Below are 15,916 nucleotides of genomic sequence, written 5' to 3'. Positions count from 1 at the left end.
GCTATAACACTTGATAGTCAAACTATCATCGCCGTAGAACAAGTTTCTCAGAGACCTTTGCATAAACCTTGTTCAATACCATTCATCAGATGCGTAATCTGTTTAGGTCTGGCTCAAAATTTCAGAAAATGAGAATAGGATAATTCTATATATTCAGTGGAGGGAGACATCACCATTTCTATCCTTTGTTCTCCGCCAATACCCTTACATTTGGAATAATAATTTAGCCTGCGGGGTAAGGCATTTAATTTCGTGATCAGAATTGAATAACCTTTTTTTTGTGTCTCCAAAATTCTAAGAATATTCTGCATTAAGTTCCTTTTCATTTTATTTGTATATATAGCCTACCATTAGTCTTTACCATTCATCTTAATAAAGCTAATAACTCGCCAAAAAATGTATTGAGAAATAATGCATTTACTGTATATTTACTATATATATAAAAACCTATGTGTTATGGCATGGAGGATATATAATTTTTCAGAGCACATTGCAAGGGCTAAATGGCAGATTATTATGCCAAGGTAAATGCTCATTCATTTTTAACAAAATGTAGCCTATACTTTTTTATGATACACTCTATTTAAAAATTTTAAAAAGTTTGATAGGATATTTTGATATGATGATATGTCTTCAAGTCTTGTCTTGCCAGAACTGGAGAAAGTGTATTGACTTTCATCACATCTTTATTTTTTTGAGGGTCAAAATACTAATATAGGCCTACACTCAACTATACTTAGACTTGTGTCTCAAACCACTTTTAAATGTTTTTATACAACATCTATTTGAAGGAGTAATAGTCACAGCTTTATTTCTAGGTGTCTGGCATTGCCCTTATTGTCAATGGGTCAATGTCGCTCACGAAATACACAGAGCTAGCGACTTTCACCGGCAGTGGTCTGTCCCGCACCTCCATGTTGCTTATCGCACAGGGCATCATCGTAGTGGGCATCACAGTCTCGATCATCTTCCTTGGGTGCTTCGGGGCGCGGACCGACAGTCGCTCCCTTGGGGCCGCAGTGAGTAACATCCAATTAATTAGACCTACTGCATTTTTGCCCTGTAACCAATGTTAGCATTATAGCCCCTTAAAGTTCCAGTGCAGTCCAACTTGATTTTCCTGTGTTTTATATATATTTCCACGCTATGAGGTTGGATTCATACTTTGGAATTGTGAAAATGATGATAATGCCGTTTTAGTGTAAGAGCTGTTAGAAAAGACCTTTTTGGATGAGATGGGGTTTTGGCCTTTCACGATGACATCACCATGAGGTAAATTAGTTAATTGACCAATAAGAAAAAAAGTTCCAAACCTCTCTACCCATAACAGCAAATGTTCAGTTTCCCCTCCCCACTCAAACCACTCCCAGACAGTCCTAGCAAAATTCTTGCTTGGGAAATAGCTTTTTGCTAAGAAACTATTTCAAAAAATGTTTTTAAAACTATTTTAATTGAAAGCAATCACAGTACGGTACTTAAAGGCTGCTTTGGACCTTTAAAGCTAATTATTTTGGATACCATGAGTGCAGGCTGAATCAGGTTGGAATCAACACCTTGTGGTCATCAAGACCAGAATTAAAGAAAGCTCCATGAGCTTGCAATACTCAGCAGCATACACCCTGCATACCACTGCTGGCTTGCTTCTGAAGCTAAGCAGCGTTGGTCCTGGTCAGTTCCTGGATGGGAGACCAGATGCTGCTGGAAGTGGTTTTGGAGGGCCAGTAGGAGGCACTCTTTCCTCTGGTCTAAAATAATATCCCAATGCCCCAGGGCAGTGATTGGGGACACTGCCCTGTGTAGGGTGCTGTCTTTCAGATGGGTGTCCTGACTCTCTGAGGTCATTAAAGATCCCATGGCTGGAAAATAATAAACATTGTATAAAAAAAAGAATTAAAAAAAGATCCCATGGCACTTATTGTAAGAGTAGGGGTGTTAACCCCGGTGTCCTGGCTAAATTCCCAATCTGGCCCTCAAACTATCATGGTCACCTAATAATCCCCAGTTTACAATTGGCTCATTCATCCCTCTCCCCTGTAACTATTCCCTAGGTCGTTGCTGCAAATGAGAATGTGTTCTCAGTCAACTTACCTGGTAAAATAATGAATAAATAAATAAAATAATTTGCAATAACACGTTTTCTTTGCTCTGCCATTTAATAATGCTGAGATCCTTGTCATGATCCTGACTATGGAGATTGTAGCAGGGATTTCCCTGTAATGTCCTTCAAAGTAAGGTGATATATGTCAATTGTGTGTTGCATTTTGCAAATGCTTTTCAGTATTGAAGATAAATATTTCACAATAAACAGCAGTGCTTCTCGAGTTCCCATGCATTTTGTTGGGCAGAAAGCTACGCCCCTCTGCCTAGCTCTGCTGCCCCCTACTTCAAAGCCCACAATAGTTTCAATAGGAAAGGTTTGTGGTTGCTGCTGCAATTGTTACATCTAAAGCCTCTGTGCAGCGCCTTGGACGAAATAGTGGGGAACCGATGAGCTGTTTTGGTGAATGTGCTGTATAATTGCAAATGTAATTCATTATGTCCTATACTGCCCTCTGCAGGTGGATGAGACAATCAAAAAGAATGCCCGCTCCGTGATCTCAGCGTGAAGAACAGACCTGTCATAGATGATGTTCAGGATGAGGTGACACAGTTACCACAGCTTTATTCAACCATTGGCCTATCACTATTGACGAGAACAATGATCACCTGTTGTATCCGTCAGTAACTGCTGTGATGCATTATGAAAAAGGAAATCCATCCATTGGAAGTTGTATATTACACGCAACTGTAATATATTGTAATATAGTCTGACATTGGTTGGACCTGTGTGTGTGTGTGTTTTGCATGTGTGTGTGTGTACTTCATATGTTGTCCTGTATGTTGCTGTGTTGCAGTACCACTGCTGTGGTGCAGAGAACTACACCGACTGGTTCCGCAGTAAGGGCTGGGGCAACAGAAGCTCAGTCCCAGCCTCATGCTGCCTGGTAGAGTATGATTTCTGTGGCCACGTCATTAGTAAAACCACTGTATAACTGAAGGTCAGCACACACACACACACACACACACACACACACACACACACACACACACACACACACACACACACACACACACACACACACACACACACACACACACACACACACACACACACACACACACACACACACACACACACACACACACACAGAACGAGAGAGCCATCATAGTGTCATCATATTGATTGATGATAGTGACTGTATAATCCTTAGGGTTGTGTCCAAACCATCAGACAATGCCCGGGGAAGAACCTGGAATGGGTGGCTGCTGCCTGTATTGGTCTGGGGGTTGTGGAGGTAAACAAATGTCAATCTGTCCATCATGTTCTATTTTGACAGCATAAGACATGCGTTATTGTGTCACATTTACACAAACAAGAGGCATATGTAGAACATGTGTGTCAACACATTCACAGCTAACTGACTAATTTGTTGTGTCCTCTAGGTCTTTGGAGCCTTACTCGGAATGTGTCTATTTCAAGACTTGAGACGAAGAAGCTACGAAAAAATGTACTTAAAAATGATACTATCATGACAAATTCCACACATCTGCTACTGTTAGTAAGGTGCTGATATTGTGTTTGCTTGGCGTGCTTTCTGTCCACATATATTTTACCCTGTCATTGGAAACTTTTTTAGCTTGAAATGTATTCTTTGTTGGGAATAAAGTTTATTTGATGATGCCATGCTTTATATTTGTTTATTTATAGCCAACAACATAAACATAAAAATATAAGATATAGCTGCCTAAAATACCAATGAGTATCAACAATGAACTGCAACTCCCAGAAACCCTTACAGGAAATAAGTCCGTCTAGAATTTGCGTCTTATTCAGAACGAACTGAAGCGTTAATTCCGAGGTAGAGGCACGAGTTGAAGCATGCATTGTCACGTTTTACCAAAGTATCTTGATAGGGAATGATAACCTTACTCATCAAAGCGACACGTCAAAGTAAAGGTAAAATATGTTGATATTATTGTGCTGATGCAAGCTGAAACTATTTTCACTGGTGCCTCGTTCTCAGAATAAAGCTAGCTAGCTAACTAGCTAACTAACTACTCGAAAACACGTTTTATTCATGTGTAGTGCAGAAGGTTGGTGGCACCTTATAATTGGGGAGACCGGGCTCGAGGTAATGGCTGGGGCGAAATAGGTGGAATGGTATCAAATACATTGGTTTCCATGTGTTTGATGCCAATCCATTTGCGACATTCCAGCCATTATTATGGGCCGTCCTCCCCTCAGCAGCTTCAACTGAGAAGCTAGGGTTTTCAGCCGTTACATTCGCCTGCATTTGGATCCACATAAACTACCATTCCGACGCTGTGTTTTTACGTTTAGAAAAGTAAACCTTCGCTTTCAAACCGGTTCTCGGTGTGAACATATGCTGTTATGGCCCATATCAGCGAGAAATATTTCAAATAAAAATAGTTGTTGTAGCAGTTTTGAACAGATACTCAAGCCTTGTTCCTCCAGTTGACGGACTACATTTATGCTTACACACAGGTGTTCAGAGCAGTTAGATAACTAATACATGTAGTACATGTGGCTGTCTATGTCTTCCATCTGTCTTCAGTAAACGAGCAATGTGGGAACAGTAAACCTAACCAATATAAAGCTGTGTAGTGATTTAACCTTTTTTACTTTTATTTTATAATTTATTGCTGATATAAAGATGCGTTCCTTATGTTTCCAAAAAATGTGTGTCGTGGAAATTCTAATTCAATAATGAGAGCGGTCAATCACCAATCGGGATATGACTTTATGCTCTCCTTATTAATACGTTTTGAATAGAGTAATTAATTGCTTCTATAATAACGTCATCTCAACACTCCCGTGTTGTGGCAAGCAAATTTGATGTACAAAGAATACAAATATATTTTACAGCAGAGTTACGCCCTTTTAGTCTACATGAAAAACAATAGATGTATGGAATGGATCACAGGGTGAAACTTGATATATATATAAGAAAGGAGTATCCCAGAGCCAGATAGTATTTGCTATGAAGGCTGTTCTTATTGTTCAGAGTTTGGCCCCTAAGACGAGGCTAGGATCTCACCCCTGTTACTTCATAACACAAACACCAACTCATTCTATGGCATACATACAATTGTGAACTCCAGACACTCCTATCTCAAGTAAAACCCCTTCTTGACCACACGCCTGGACAAGCTCACTGAGGGGAGTGAGCCTCTAGGTCATACATTATCCCAGGATAGGTGGAACATCCGAGATGACATACAATGGTTCGAGACACTACCCCACACATCTTGTCTCAGACCTCATCTCCCCAAGGCCAAAGGAGGGAGTGACTGGTGCACAGACATTGTGGAGACAAGTAATTGGTTCCCCATTAATCACACCATCCCTTCACGTGGTTTAAAATAGTTAGACACATTCATATATGAAGACGAGGTTCCCTCCTGTCCTTCTCTTTCTGATATTCTGCATAGCACCAGGGACATGTGATAGACAAGCCTGACTTCTCTCCTCTCTGGGCCCCAGGTGACTGAGCCCCAACTGAGGGAGGAAGTGCAACTGCCAACACCAGAGTCTGAAGGGAAACATTCTAATAATGAGTTCAACCGTTCAATTATATAAGCATATTATGCAGTTAAGACATCTTAATTATCTATGTTACCTAACTAATTCTGACTCTTCCACCACATGTGCTGCAAGTAATCCGTATTAATGTTTAGAGCAAGCATCAGGGCTCTTAATAAAACTCTGGTCAGAAGATACTATCGTCAATAGGCGCTAAAGCATTTACCATCAGTGAATGGGGTAGCTAGCTAGCTAACACGCTAACTACATCTGAATCACATACTAGACTAAATGTATATATCTTTACACAGCTAGCAAGCTGACCTTCTGCAGCAGACAATTGTGTAGGTTAAGTTCGTATGGTAGATTTGTCACTGTCTGGTGACTAACTAAATCAGAAATACTCTACAAAGGAATGTCTTAGTTACTAGCTACATTCAAACACAGTCCAACTCTTTGTCATTCTAACTTACTTTCCAGATAAGTTATTTTGCCGTTTGCAAAGCAACATGTCTGAGGAATTACTACAGCGAGTGAGAGACCTGGAAGGAGAGGTGGGGAGACTGAAAGCACAGCTGAGAGAGAAGGTCAAGGAAGGAACTGAGGGTGAGATGGCGGTGTCAACCAACTCTGATGGAAAGAAGGATACCAGCAAGCCTGATGCTGGTGGCAGGAAAAAGGGCAAAAGAGGGAGTCGGGACCGACCATTTGATTTCTCTGCCCATCCTCGGCGCCATGTTGCGCTCCGCTTAGCCTACCTGGGCTGGTCCTATCAGGGCTTTGCTGTCCAGGAGAACACAGACAGCACTGTGGAAGCCCGGCTCTTCGAGGCTCTTCTGAAGACTCGACTGATCCAGGATCGCCAGAGTTCTAACTATCACCGTTGTGGCCGCACTGACAAAGGAGTCAGTGCCTTTTCCCAGGTCAGATAACTTGGCCTACTACACCTCCATCAATAATAGTTCTTGAAAACATTGGCACAATAGCGGGCAACCTCTCCCAACCCAACTATGTTACTTCAAATCATATGGACAAGTTTGTTATGCCTTAGATTAAGTTAGCAAGGCTATATGGTTGCTAGCTGTCCATGCATGGACATAAACATGTATATTGTAACAAATTCCCAACTCTCATTTGTTTTTTGCCCTCATGTAGCCTTAACAGTATATATATATTTTTTTCTTGACAGGTCATGTCCATAGACTTGCGCTCCACTCAGTTTTGTGGAGGCCTAGGAGTGACTCTCCCGTCCAATGTCGACGCTGGTGTCAAGAACGAAGTGGACGTGGCGGAGCTACCTTATGTGAAGATGCTGAACAGAGTCCTGCCCCAGGACATCAGGATTCTCGACTGGTCACCTGCTCCGCAGGGCTTCAGTGCGCGCTTCGACTGTCAGTCTAGAACCTACCGGTACTACTTCCCACGCGGGGCTCTGGATGTAACGTTGATGGCAGAGGCTGCCAAACGGTGGGTGGTGCCAAATTATCCTGCATGTAATTTGAAGACTGGTCAAATAAACAATGAGCCATATTGTCTTGTTTACCCTAGATTCTTTCTAGGGCAGGTTGCAAAGCTTAGGTCTTCGGAACAATATTTGCTATTGAATCTAAACATGTCAAATGATGCTGACTGAAGCTAAATTATTTAGTCAGGTTGGCAGCAGTATGGGTAGGCTGGGACAACCCGCCCTGATAGATTAAAAAGCAGGCGAAACGCCACCACAGTTTGAAACAATAGTCATTTTAGAAGCTGAACTGACAGCCCTGCATCTTCTCCTTACTCATTGGTCTACAGCTACGAAGGCACTCACGACTTCCGCAACCTCTGCAAGATGGACGTGGGCAACGGAGTGCTGCAGTTCCAGAGGACCATCCTGTCTGCCACGGTCCAGCCTGTCCATCAAACTCCCCCTCCTGCGTCCACTACCGCAGACCCATACGACCTCTTCATATTTGAGATCAAAGGACTGGCCTTCCTCTATCACCAGGTCAGAGAATGCTCCCTGACTCATTGGACATACATGTTTTCATCTGTGGCTTATTGCATATGTTTTAACGCTTTGGGTTTTTGAACAGCTCGTTACAAATAAAATGTATTATTATATCACCCAGTACTAACTCCATGCTATGTTGTCTGTTGTTCTTTCCACCAGGTGCGGTGCATAATGGCAGTGCTGCTGCTGATTGGCCAGAAGCTGGAACCCCCAGAGATAGTGGATCAACTCCTGGATGTGAAGACGAATCCCAGGAAACCCCAATACAGGTGAGTTGGTCTAGGCATTGCTATCCAGAGACTCTTCCAAACACTTATTAGAAAAGCAAATAACATATATTTTGGACAACAAGACAAGTCATTAGAAAACATGTCCACCATAGTGCTTTGTCGTGTTCACCAAACGAAAGAAAACACTCAAGTAGGGAGGTAATATCTGAACATGTCCAAAACTTGTAATTTATCCATTGTAAAATATTTTGACTTAGTGTGCCCTAATGAACACAACCCAGTACAAAAGCGAGTGGTCTTTCTATTTTTCATTCAGCATGGCGGTGGACTTTCCCCTGGTGCTGTTCGACTGCCATTTTGAGGGGTTGAGTTGGCGCAGGGAGGCTGAGGAGGTGGAACATGCCCTGGCCACGCTGCAGCACCACTGGACACAGACAGCAGTCAAGACCCAGGTCATTCACGGCATGATCCAAGGCCTAGACAGCACAGGTCTGTCAATCCTTCATTGAAATCAAATCCAACTTTATTTATCCCTATCCTATTGTCTAGCACTGCATAGGAGACTGTGGTCAAGAAGTACAAAGGCTACAGGTAACTGACAAAATAAAGGAAACGCCAACATAGTGTCTTTAATAGGGCTTTGGGCCACCACGAGCCAGAACGGCTTCAATGGTTCTTGTCATAGATTCTACAAGTGTCTGGAACTCTATTGGAGGGATGCTTAACCATTCTTCAACGGGAAATTCCAGTGGTGGAAAACGCTGTCTCAGGCGCCGCTTCTAAATCCTCCGTAAGTCTTGAATTGGATTGAGATCTGGTGAACGAGACTGCCATGGCATATGGTTTGCATCGTTTTCATGCTCATCAAACCATTCCGGGACCATTCATGCCCTGTGGATGGAGTCATAGCCATGGTTTCGAAAATAATGGCCTGTCCAGCACAGTGGAGCCTCATGATAATGGCCGGAAAGGAGCAAATGGAATGGCATCAAACCCCTGGAACACGTGTGTTCTGATGTATTTGAAACCATTCCACTGATTCCGCTCCAGGCAATACCACGAGCCCGTTCTCCCCAATTAAGGTGCCACCAACCTGTGATTTTTATACATTACCCTAAGCATGAGGGAATGTTAATTAACTCAGGAACCATACCTGTGTGAAAGCACCTGCTTTCAGTGTACTTTGTATCTCTCATTTACTCAAGACTTACCATTATTTTGGCAGTTGCCTGTATGAGCAAGTGCTAGTTGTCTTATACTCAGGTTACATTGGGATTTTGTATGGGGGTGTGTAATGGAACAACCCATTTTCTCCATCAACAGGTGGGACCTCCTCTCCCCATTGCTGGCTGATGGAAGGTACCAAACAGCGGACCTATCGGCCCTTGCTTGAGCGTCCACGCTGCGAGAGCCTGGAGTCCAGGATAGAACACTTTGTTAAAAGAGGCAGGCTTGAACGAGAAGAAGGGGAAAATGGTGGCGAAACGGTACACAAGGGCAAAAGGCCAAAGCACTCGCACAAAACCTCCATTTCGTCTGTCCTCCCCGACGTGTCGCCGTCCTTCTGACCCCAGGGACAATCAGAAACCATAAGATTGACACCTGCTAGAGAAATTGGACTTATCATATAATATTGTCTGAATTCTTAATGCTGTTATTTTACTTTTAGATTATTTTTTTATGTAATGGAGAAACAATTGTAGGTTTTTGTTATTCTCTGGAATAAATCAATTTGAGATTCATCCAAAAGGGTTTAATGTCTAATGGAGAACTTGGATAGGGGATTAAAATAACCTTTCATCATTGAAGATTTGTCAAGTTATGTGGCCCACCCATAGAATTAGAATTAATTATAGTACTTTAATAGGATCTCTGTTCTCACCAAGGAAGCTCAAGTCGAAACATTTGTCACAATCAGGCAGAACCTTTTCGTAGAATTTGAGTGAATACCGGGAGCTTATTATCGAAGCACTGAGCTAAACTAGCTAGTAAGCTAAAGAAAGTTGACTAGCGAACTTAGATGTTTCTTACCTATCCACAGATGGAACAATGAACCAGATGTATAAATCTGAAGCATCCGGTAGGCATTTCCAATCACCACCAAATATGTTGATGAGAGGAAGCCCAGTGGCCGGCATTGGGAGAAGATGGCGCAAGAAGGATTTTGGCCAACATTCTGCAAATGTTCTCATCTATTAACCTCTTCAACCTATGGGGGCGCTATGTCATTATTGGATTAAAAAATGTGCCCGTTTTAAGCGCAATATTTTGTCACGAAAAGATGCTCGACAATGCATATAATTGGCAGCTTTGGAAAGAAAACACTGACGTTTTCAAAACTGCAAAGATATTATCTGTGAGTGCCACAGAACTCATGCTACAGGCGAAACCAAGATGAAACCTCAAACAGGAAATGAGCAGAATTTGAGGCTCTGTTTCCCATCGTCTCCTTATATGGCTGTGAATGTGCCATGAATGAACTTGAGCTCTCTGCGGTTTGTCCAAGATGTCTGCAGCATTGTGACGTATTTGTAGGCATATCATTGGAAGATTCACCATAAGAGACTACATTTACCAGGGGTCCGCCCGGTGTCCTGTGTTGAAATTATTGCGTAATCTCTAGGTCCATGTGCGTTCCATTTCTTCAGAAGAGAAAGTCAACTGCCACGATGGATTTATCTATTTATCGTCGATAGATATGTGAAAAACACCTTGAGGATTGATTCTAAACATCGGTTTGCCATGTTTCTGTCGATATTATGGAGTTAATTTGGAAAAAAGTTCGCGTTTTAATGACTTAATTTTCGTTTTTTTTCTTACCCAAACGTGATGGAAAAAACGGAGCGATTTGTCAACACAAATAATCTTTTTGTAAAAACTGAACATTAGCAATCTGAGAGTCTCCTCATTGAAAACATCTGAAGTTCTTCAAAGGTAAATGATTTTATTTGAATGTTTTTCTGGTTTTTGTGAAAATGTTGCCTGCTGAATGTCAGGCATGTCAGGCATAATACTATGCTAGGCTATCAATAGTGTTACACAAATGCTTGTTTTGCAATGGTTGAAGCATATTTTTGAAAATCTGAGATGACAGTGTTGTTAACAAAAGGCTAAGCTTGAGAGCAAATAGATTTACTTCATTTCATTTGCGATTTTCATGAATAGTTAATATTGCGTTATGCTAATGAGCTTGTGGATAGATTTACACAATCCTGGATACAGATTTCTTTCGTAGCTAAACGTGATGCAGAAAACGGAGCGATTTGTCCTGCACAAATAATATTTTTGTAAAAACTGAACATTAGCAATCTGAGAGTCTCCTCATTGAAAACATCTGAAGTTCTTCAAAGGTAAATTATTTTATTTGAATGTTTTTCTGTTTTTTGTGAAAATGTTGCCTGCTGAATGTCAGGCATGTCAGGCATAATACTATGCTAGGCTATCAATAGTGTTACACAAATGCTTGTTTTGCAATGGTTGAAGCATATTTTTGAAAATCTGAGATGACAGTGTTGTTAACAAAAGGCTAAGCTTGAGAGCAAATAGATTTACTTCATTTCATTTGCGATTTTCATGAATAGTTAATATTGCGTTATGCTAATGAGCTTGTGGATAGATTTACACAATCCTGGATACAGATTTCTTTCGTAGCTAAACGTGATGCAGAAAACGGAGCGATTTGTCCTGCACAAATAATATTTTTGTAAAAACTGAACATTTGCTATCTAACAGAGTCTCCTCATTGAAAACATCTGAAGTTCTTCAAAGATGAATGATTTTATTTGAATGTTTTTCTGGTTTTTGTGAAAATGTTGCCTGCTGAATGCTAACGCTAAATGCTACGCTAAATGCTACGCTAGCTATCAATAGTTTTACACAAATGCTTGTTTTGCAATGGTTGAAGCATATTTTGAAAATCTGACATGACAGTGTTGTTAACAAAAATCTAAGCTTGAGAGCTAGCATATTGATTTAATTTCATTTGTGATTTTCATGAATAGTTAACGTTGCGTTATGGTAATGAGCTTGAGGCTGTATTCACGATCCCGGATCCGGGATGGCTCGTTGCAACAGGTTAAACACTTGATCGCAGTAGCTCTGCCTCCTTTCAATGCGGAAGTGCGACATCAGCGGATGCAGTGGATTGAGAGGCACCCAGATATCTCTAGCTTAAACTGACAGATTTTGATGATGATTTTTTTCAAAATTATGTTATATAGATTGACATACCTGTAACATCCTCAGAACACCGCCAATTGTGTGCTATTCTAGGTACCCAAGGCAGAGCATCTATCCTCTCAGAACAGAGATTGTCATTGTTGGCTTGCAAAAGAATCAGGGCACATCAACACAAAGTGATCCTCGAAAGGAGATTTTACAAGTTTAAGGTAAACATTAATTATGTTATCACTGAACCAATTTCAATTGCTTATTGTATCAATATTCTCAGCTGTGAATGAAGACAGTTTCCTCTGAGTTGGCTTAGTCGACTAACCTGTACCCCAGCACATTGTCTCTGTATTTATTTTGATTTATCCTTTATTTAACCAGGTAGGCTAGTTGAGAACAAGTTCTCATTTACAACTGCGACCTGTCCAAGATAAAGCAAAGCAGTGCGACACAACAACACAGAGTTATACGTGGAATAAACAGTGTACAGTCAATAACACAATAGTAAAAAAAGAAAGTATATACAGTGTACAAATGCCCAGAGGAGGTAAGGCAATAAATAGGCCGTAGTAGCGAAGTAATTACAATTTAGCAAATTAACACTGGAGTGATAGATAAGCAGATGATGATGTGCAAGTATAAATACTGGTGTACAAAAGAGCAGAAAAGTTTTAAAAAACAATATGGGGATGAGGTAGGTAGATTGGATGGTCTATTTACAGATGAGATATGTACAGCTGTAGCGATCGGTTAGCTGCCCTGATAGCTGATGTTTAAAGTTAGTGAGGGAAATATAAGTCTCCAGCTTCAGAGTTAAAAAAATTAAAATAATATTGCAATTCGTTCCAGTCATTGGCAGCAGAAAACTGGAAGGAAAGGCTTTGTCGATGACCAGTGAGATATGGTTAACGTGACGTGGTGTGATCATAACAACATACAGGTACTCAAGTCCTTCTGTTCACCTGATTTAGAATTCCTCACAATCAAATGTAGACCGCATTATCTACCAAGGGAATTCTCTTCGATTATAATCACAGCCTTATATATTCCCCCCCAAGCAGACACATCGATGGCTCTGAACAAACTTTATTTGACTCTTTGCAAACTGGAATCCATTTATCCGGAGGCTGCATTCATTGTAGCTGGGGATTTTAACAAGGCTAATCTGAAAACAAGACTCACTAAATTTTATCAGCATATCGATTGCGCAACCAGGGCTGGAAAAACCTTGGATCATTGCTATTCCAACTTCCTTGACGCATATAAGGCCCTGCCCCGCCCTCCTTTCGGGAAACTGACCACGACTCCATTTTGTTGATCCCTGCCTACAGACAGAAACTAAAACAAGAAGCTCCCGCGCTGAGGTCTGTTCAACGCTGGTCCGACCAATCTGATTCCACACTCCAAGACTGCTTCCATCACGTGGACTGGGTTATGTTTCGTATTGCGTCAGACAACAACATTGACGAATACGCTGATTCGGTGAGCGAGTTCATTAGAACGTGCGTTGAAGATGTCGTTCCCATAGCAAAGATTAAAACATTCCCAAACCAGAAACTGTGGATTGATGGCAGCATTCGCGTGAAACTGAAAGCCCAAACCACTGCTTTTAATCAGGGCAAGGTGACCGGAAACATGACCGAATACAAACAATGTAACTGTTCCCTCCGCAAGGCAATCAAACAAGCTAAGCGTCAGTATAGAGACAAAGTAGAATCTCAATTCAACGGCTCAGACACAAGAGGTATGTGGCAGGGTCTACAGTCAATCACGGATTACAAAAAGAAAACCAGCCCAGTCACGGACCAGAATGTCTTGCTCCCAGGCAAACTAAATAACTTTTTTGCCCACTTTGAGGATAATACAGTGCCACTGAAACGGCCCGCAGCTAAAACATGCGGACTCTCCTTCACTGCAGCCGACGTGTATATATATATATATATATATATGCCATTTAGCAGACGCTTTTATCCAAAGCGACTTACAGTCATGTGTGCATACATTCTACGTATGGGTGGTCCCGGGGATCGAACCCACTACCCTGGCGTTACAAGCGCCATGCTCTACCAACTGAGCTACAGAAGGACCACAACGTGAGGAAAACATTTAAACGTGTCAACCCTCGCAAGGCTGCAGGCCCAGACGGCATCCCCAGCCGGCATCCCCAGCCGCGCCCTCAGAGCATGCGCAGACCAGCTGGCTGGTGTGTTTACGGACATATTCAATCAATCCCTATCCCAGTCTGTTGTTCCCACATGCTTCAAGAGGGCCACCATTGTTCCTGTTCCCAAGAAAGCTAAGGTAACTGAGCTAAACGACTACCGCCCCCATAGCACTCACTTCCGTCATCATGAAGTGCTTTGAGAGACTAGTCAAGGACCATATCACCTCCACCCTACCTGACACCCTAGACCCACTCCAATTTGCTTACCGCCCAAATAGGTCCACAGACGATGCAATCTCAACCACACTACCCTAACCCATCTGGACCCATCTGGACCCTGGGTCTCGACCCCGCCCTGTGGAACTGGGTACTGGACTTCCTGACGGGCCCCCCCAAGTGGTGAGGGTAGGCAACAACATTTCCACCCCGCTGATCCTCGACACTGGGGCCCCACAAGGGTGAGTTCTGAGCCCTCTCCTGTACTCCCTGTTCACCCACGACTGCGTGGCCACGCACGCCTCCAACTCAATCATCAAGTTTGCGGACGACACAACAGTGGTAGGCTTGATTACCAACAACGACGAGATGACCTACAGGGAGGAGGTGAGGGCCCTTGGAGTGTGGTGTCAGGAAAATAACCTCACACTCAACGTCAACAAAACTGAGATGATTGTGGACTTCAGGAAACAGCAGAGGGAACACCCCCCCTATCCACATTGATGGAACAGTAGTGGAGAGGGTAGTAAGTTTTAAGTTCCTCGGCGTACACATCACAGACAAACTGAATTGGTCCACCCACACAGACCGCATCGTGAAGAAGGCACAGCAGCGCCTCTTCAACCTCAGGAGGCTGAAGAAATTCGGCTTGTCACCAAAAGCACTCACAAACTTCTACAGATGCACAATCGAGAGCATCCTGGCGGGCTGTATCACCGCCTGGTACGGCAACTGCTCCGCCCACAACCGTAAGGCTCTCCAGAGGGTAGTGAGGTCTGCACAACGCATCACCGGGGGCAAACTACCTGCCCTCCAGGACACCTACACCACCCGATGTTACAGGAAGGCCATAAAGATCATCAAGGACAACAACCACCCGAGCCACTGCCTGTTCACCCCCTATCATCCAGAAGGCGAGGTCAGTACAGGTGCATCAAAGCTGGGACTGAGAGACTGAAAAACAGCTTCTATCTCAAGGCCATCAGACTGTTAAACAGCCACCACTAACATTGAGTGGCTGCTGCCAACACACTGACTCAACTCCAGCCACTTTAATAATGGGAATTGATGGGAAATGATGTCAAATATATCACTAGCCACTTTAAACAATGCTACCTAATATAATGTTTACATACCCTACATTATTAATCTCATATGTATATACTGTACTCTATCATCTACTGTGTCTTTATGTAATACATGTATCACTAGCCACTTTAACTATGCCACTTTGTTTACATACTCATCTCATATGTATATACTGCACTCAATACCATCTACTGTATCTTGCCTATGCCGCTCTGTACCATCACTCACTCATATCTTTATGTACATATTCTTTATCCCCTTACACTTGTGTCTATAAGGTAGTCGTTTTGGAATTGTTAGCTAGATTACTTGTTGGTTATTACTGCATTGTCGGAACTAGAAGCACAAGCATTTCGCTACACTCGCATTAACATCTGCTAACCATGTGTATGTGACAAATAAAATTTGATTTGATTTATACCTTCTGGAGCGTGTGCCATGGGTGGGTGTTGTTATCGTGACCAGTGAGC

The 15,916-nt window shown here is 42.3% G+C and overlaps 1 protein-coding gene across 2 annotated transcripts; it reads left to right on the top strand.

Annotated features, from left to right (window-relative positions):
• The first annotated feature begins 3,831 nt into the window (after positions 1 to 3,831).
• On the top strand, positions 3,832 to 9,615 carry pus3 (pseudouridylate synthase 3). 2 transcript variants are annotated; one of them, XM_052487422.1, is made up of 8 exons: positions 3,858 to 3,997; positions 5,546 to 5,653; positions 6,065 to 6,507; positions 6,774 to 7,051; positions 7,379 to 7,571; positions 7,737 to 7,846; positions 8,124 to 8,296; positions 9,131 to 9,615. In XM_052487422.1, the coding sequence occupies exons 3-8, from the start codon at positions 6,094 to 6,096 to the stop codon at positions 9,373 to 9,375; spliced, it is 1,413 nt and encodes a 470-aa protein (XP_052343382.1). In that variant the 5' UTR covers positions 3,858 to 3,997; positions 5,546 to 5,653; positions 6,065 to 6,093; the 3' UTR covers positions 9,376 to 9,615. The 2 variants fall into 2 exon arrangements, with proteins under 2 accessions (XP_035603276.2, XP_052343382.1); XM_035747383.2 differs by lacking the exon at positions 5,546 to 5,653 and having other exon boundaries at positions 3,832 to 3,997.
• The last annotated feature ends 6,301 nt before the right edge of the window (positions 9,616 to 15,916 follow it).

Source organism: Oncorhynchus keta, chromosome 3, assembly GCF_023373465.1.
Source record: "Oncorhynchus keta strain PuntledgeMale-10-30-2019 chromosome 3, Oket_V2, whole genome shotgun sequence".
In the NCBI taxonomy this organism is placed as follows: domain Eukaryota; kingdom Metazoa; phylum Chordata; class Actinopteri; order Salmoniformes; family Salmonidae; genus Oncorhynchus; species Oncorhynchus keta.
The sequence above is the reverse complement of the archived record's forward strand: the minus strand, read 5'-3'. Positions and strand labels throughout refer to the sequence as shown.

Coding starts and splice junctions, on each gene's coding strand:
- pus3 (XM_035747383.2), top strand. CDS start 3,958: ATGATAACCTTACTCATCAAAGCGACACGTCAAAGTAAAG. Junction 3,998..6,064: donor AGCGACACGTCAAAGTAAAG/GTAAAATATGTT, acceptor CTTACTTTCCAG/ATAAGTTATTTTGCCGTTTG. Junction 7,847..8,123: donor CCCAGGAAACCCCAATACAG/GTGAGTTGGTCT, acceptor TTTTTCATTCAG/CATGGCGGTGGACTTTCCCC.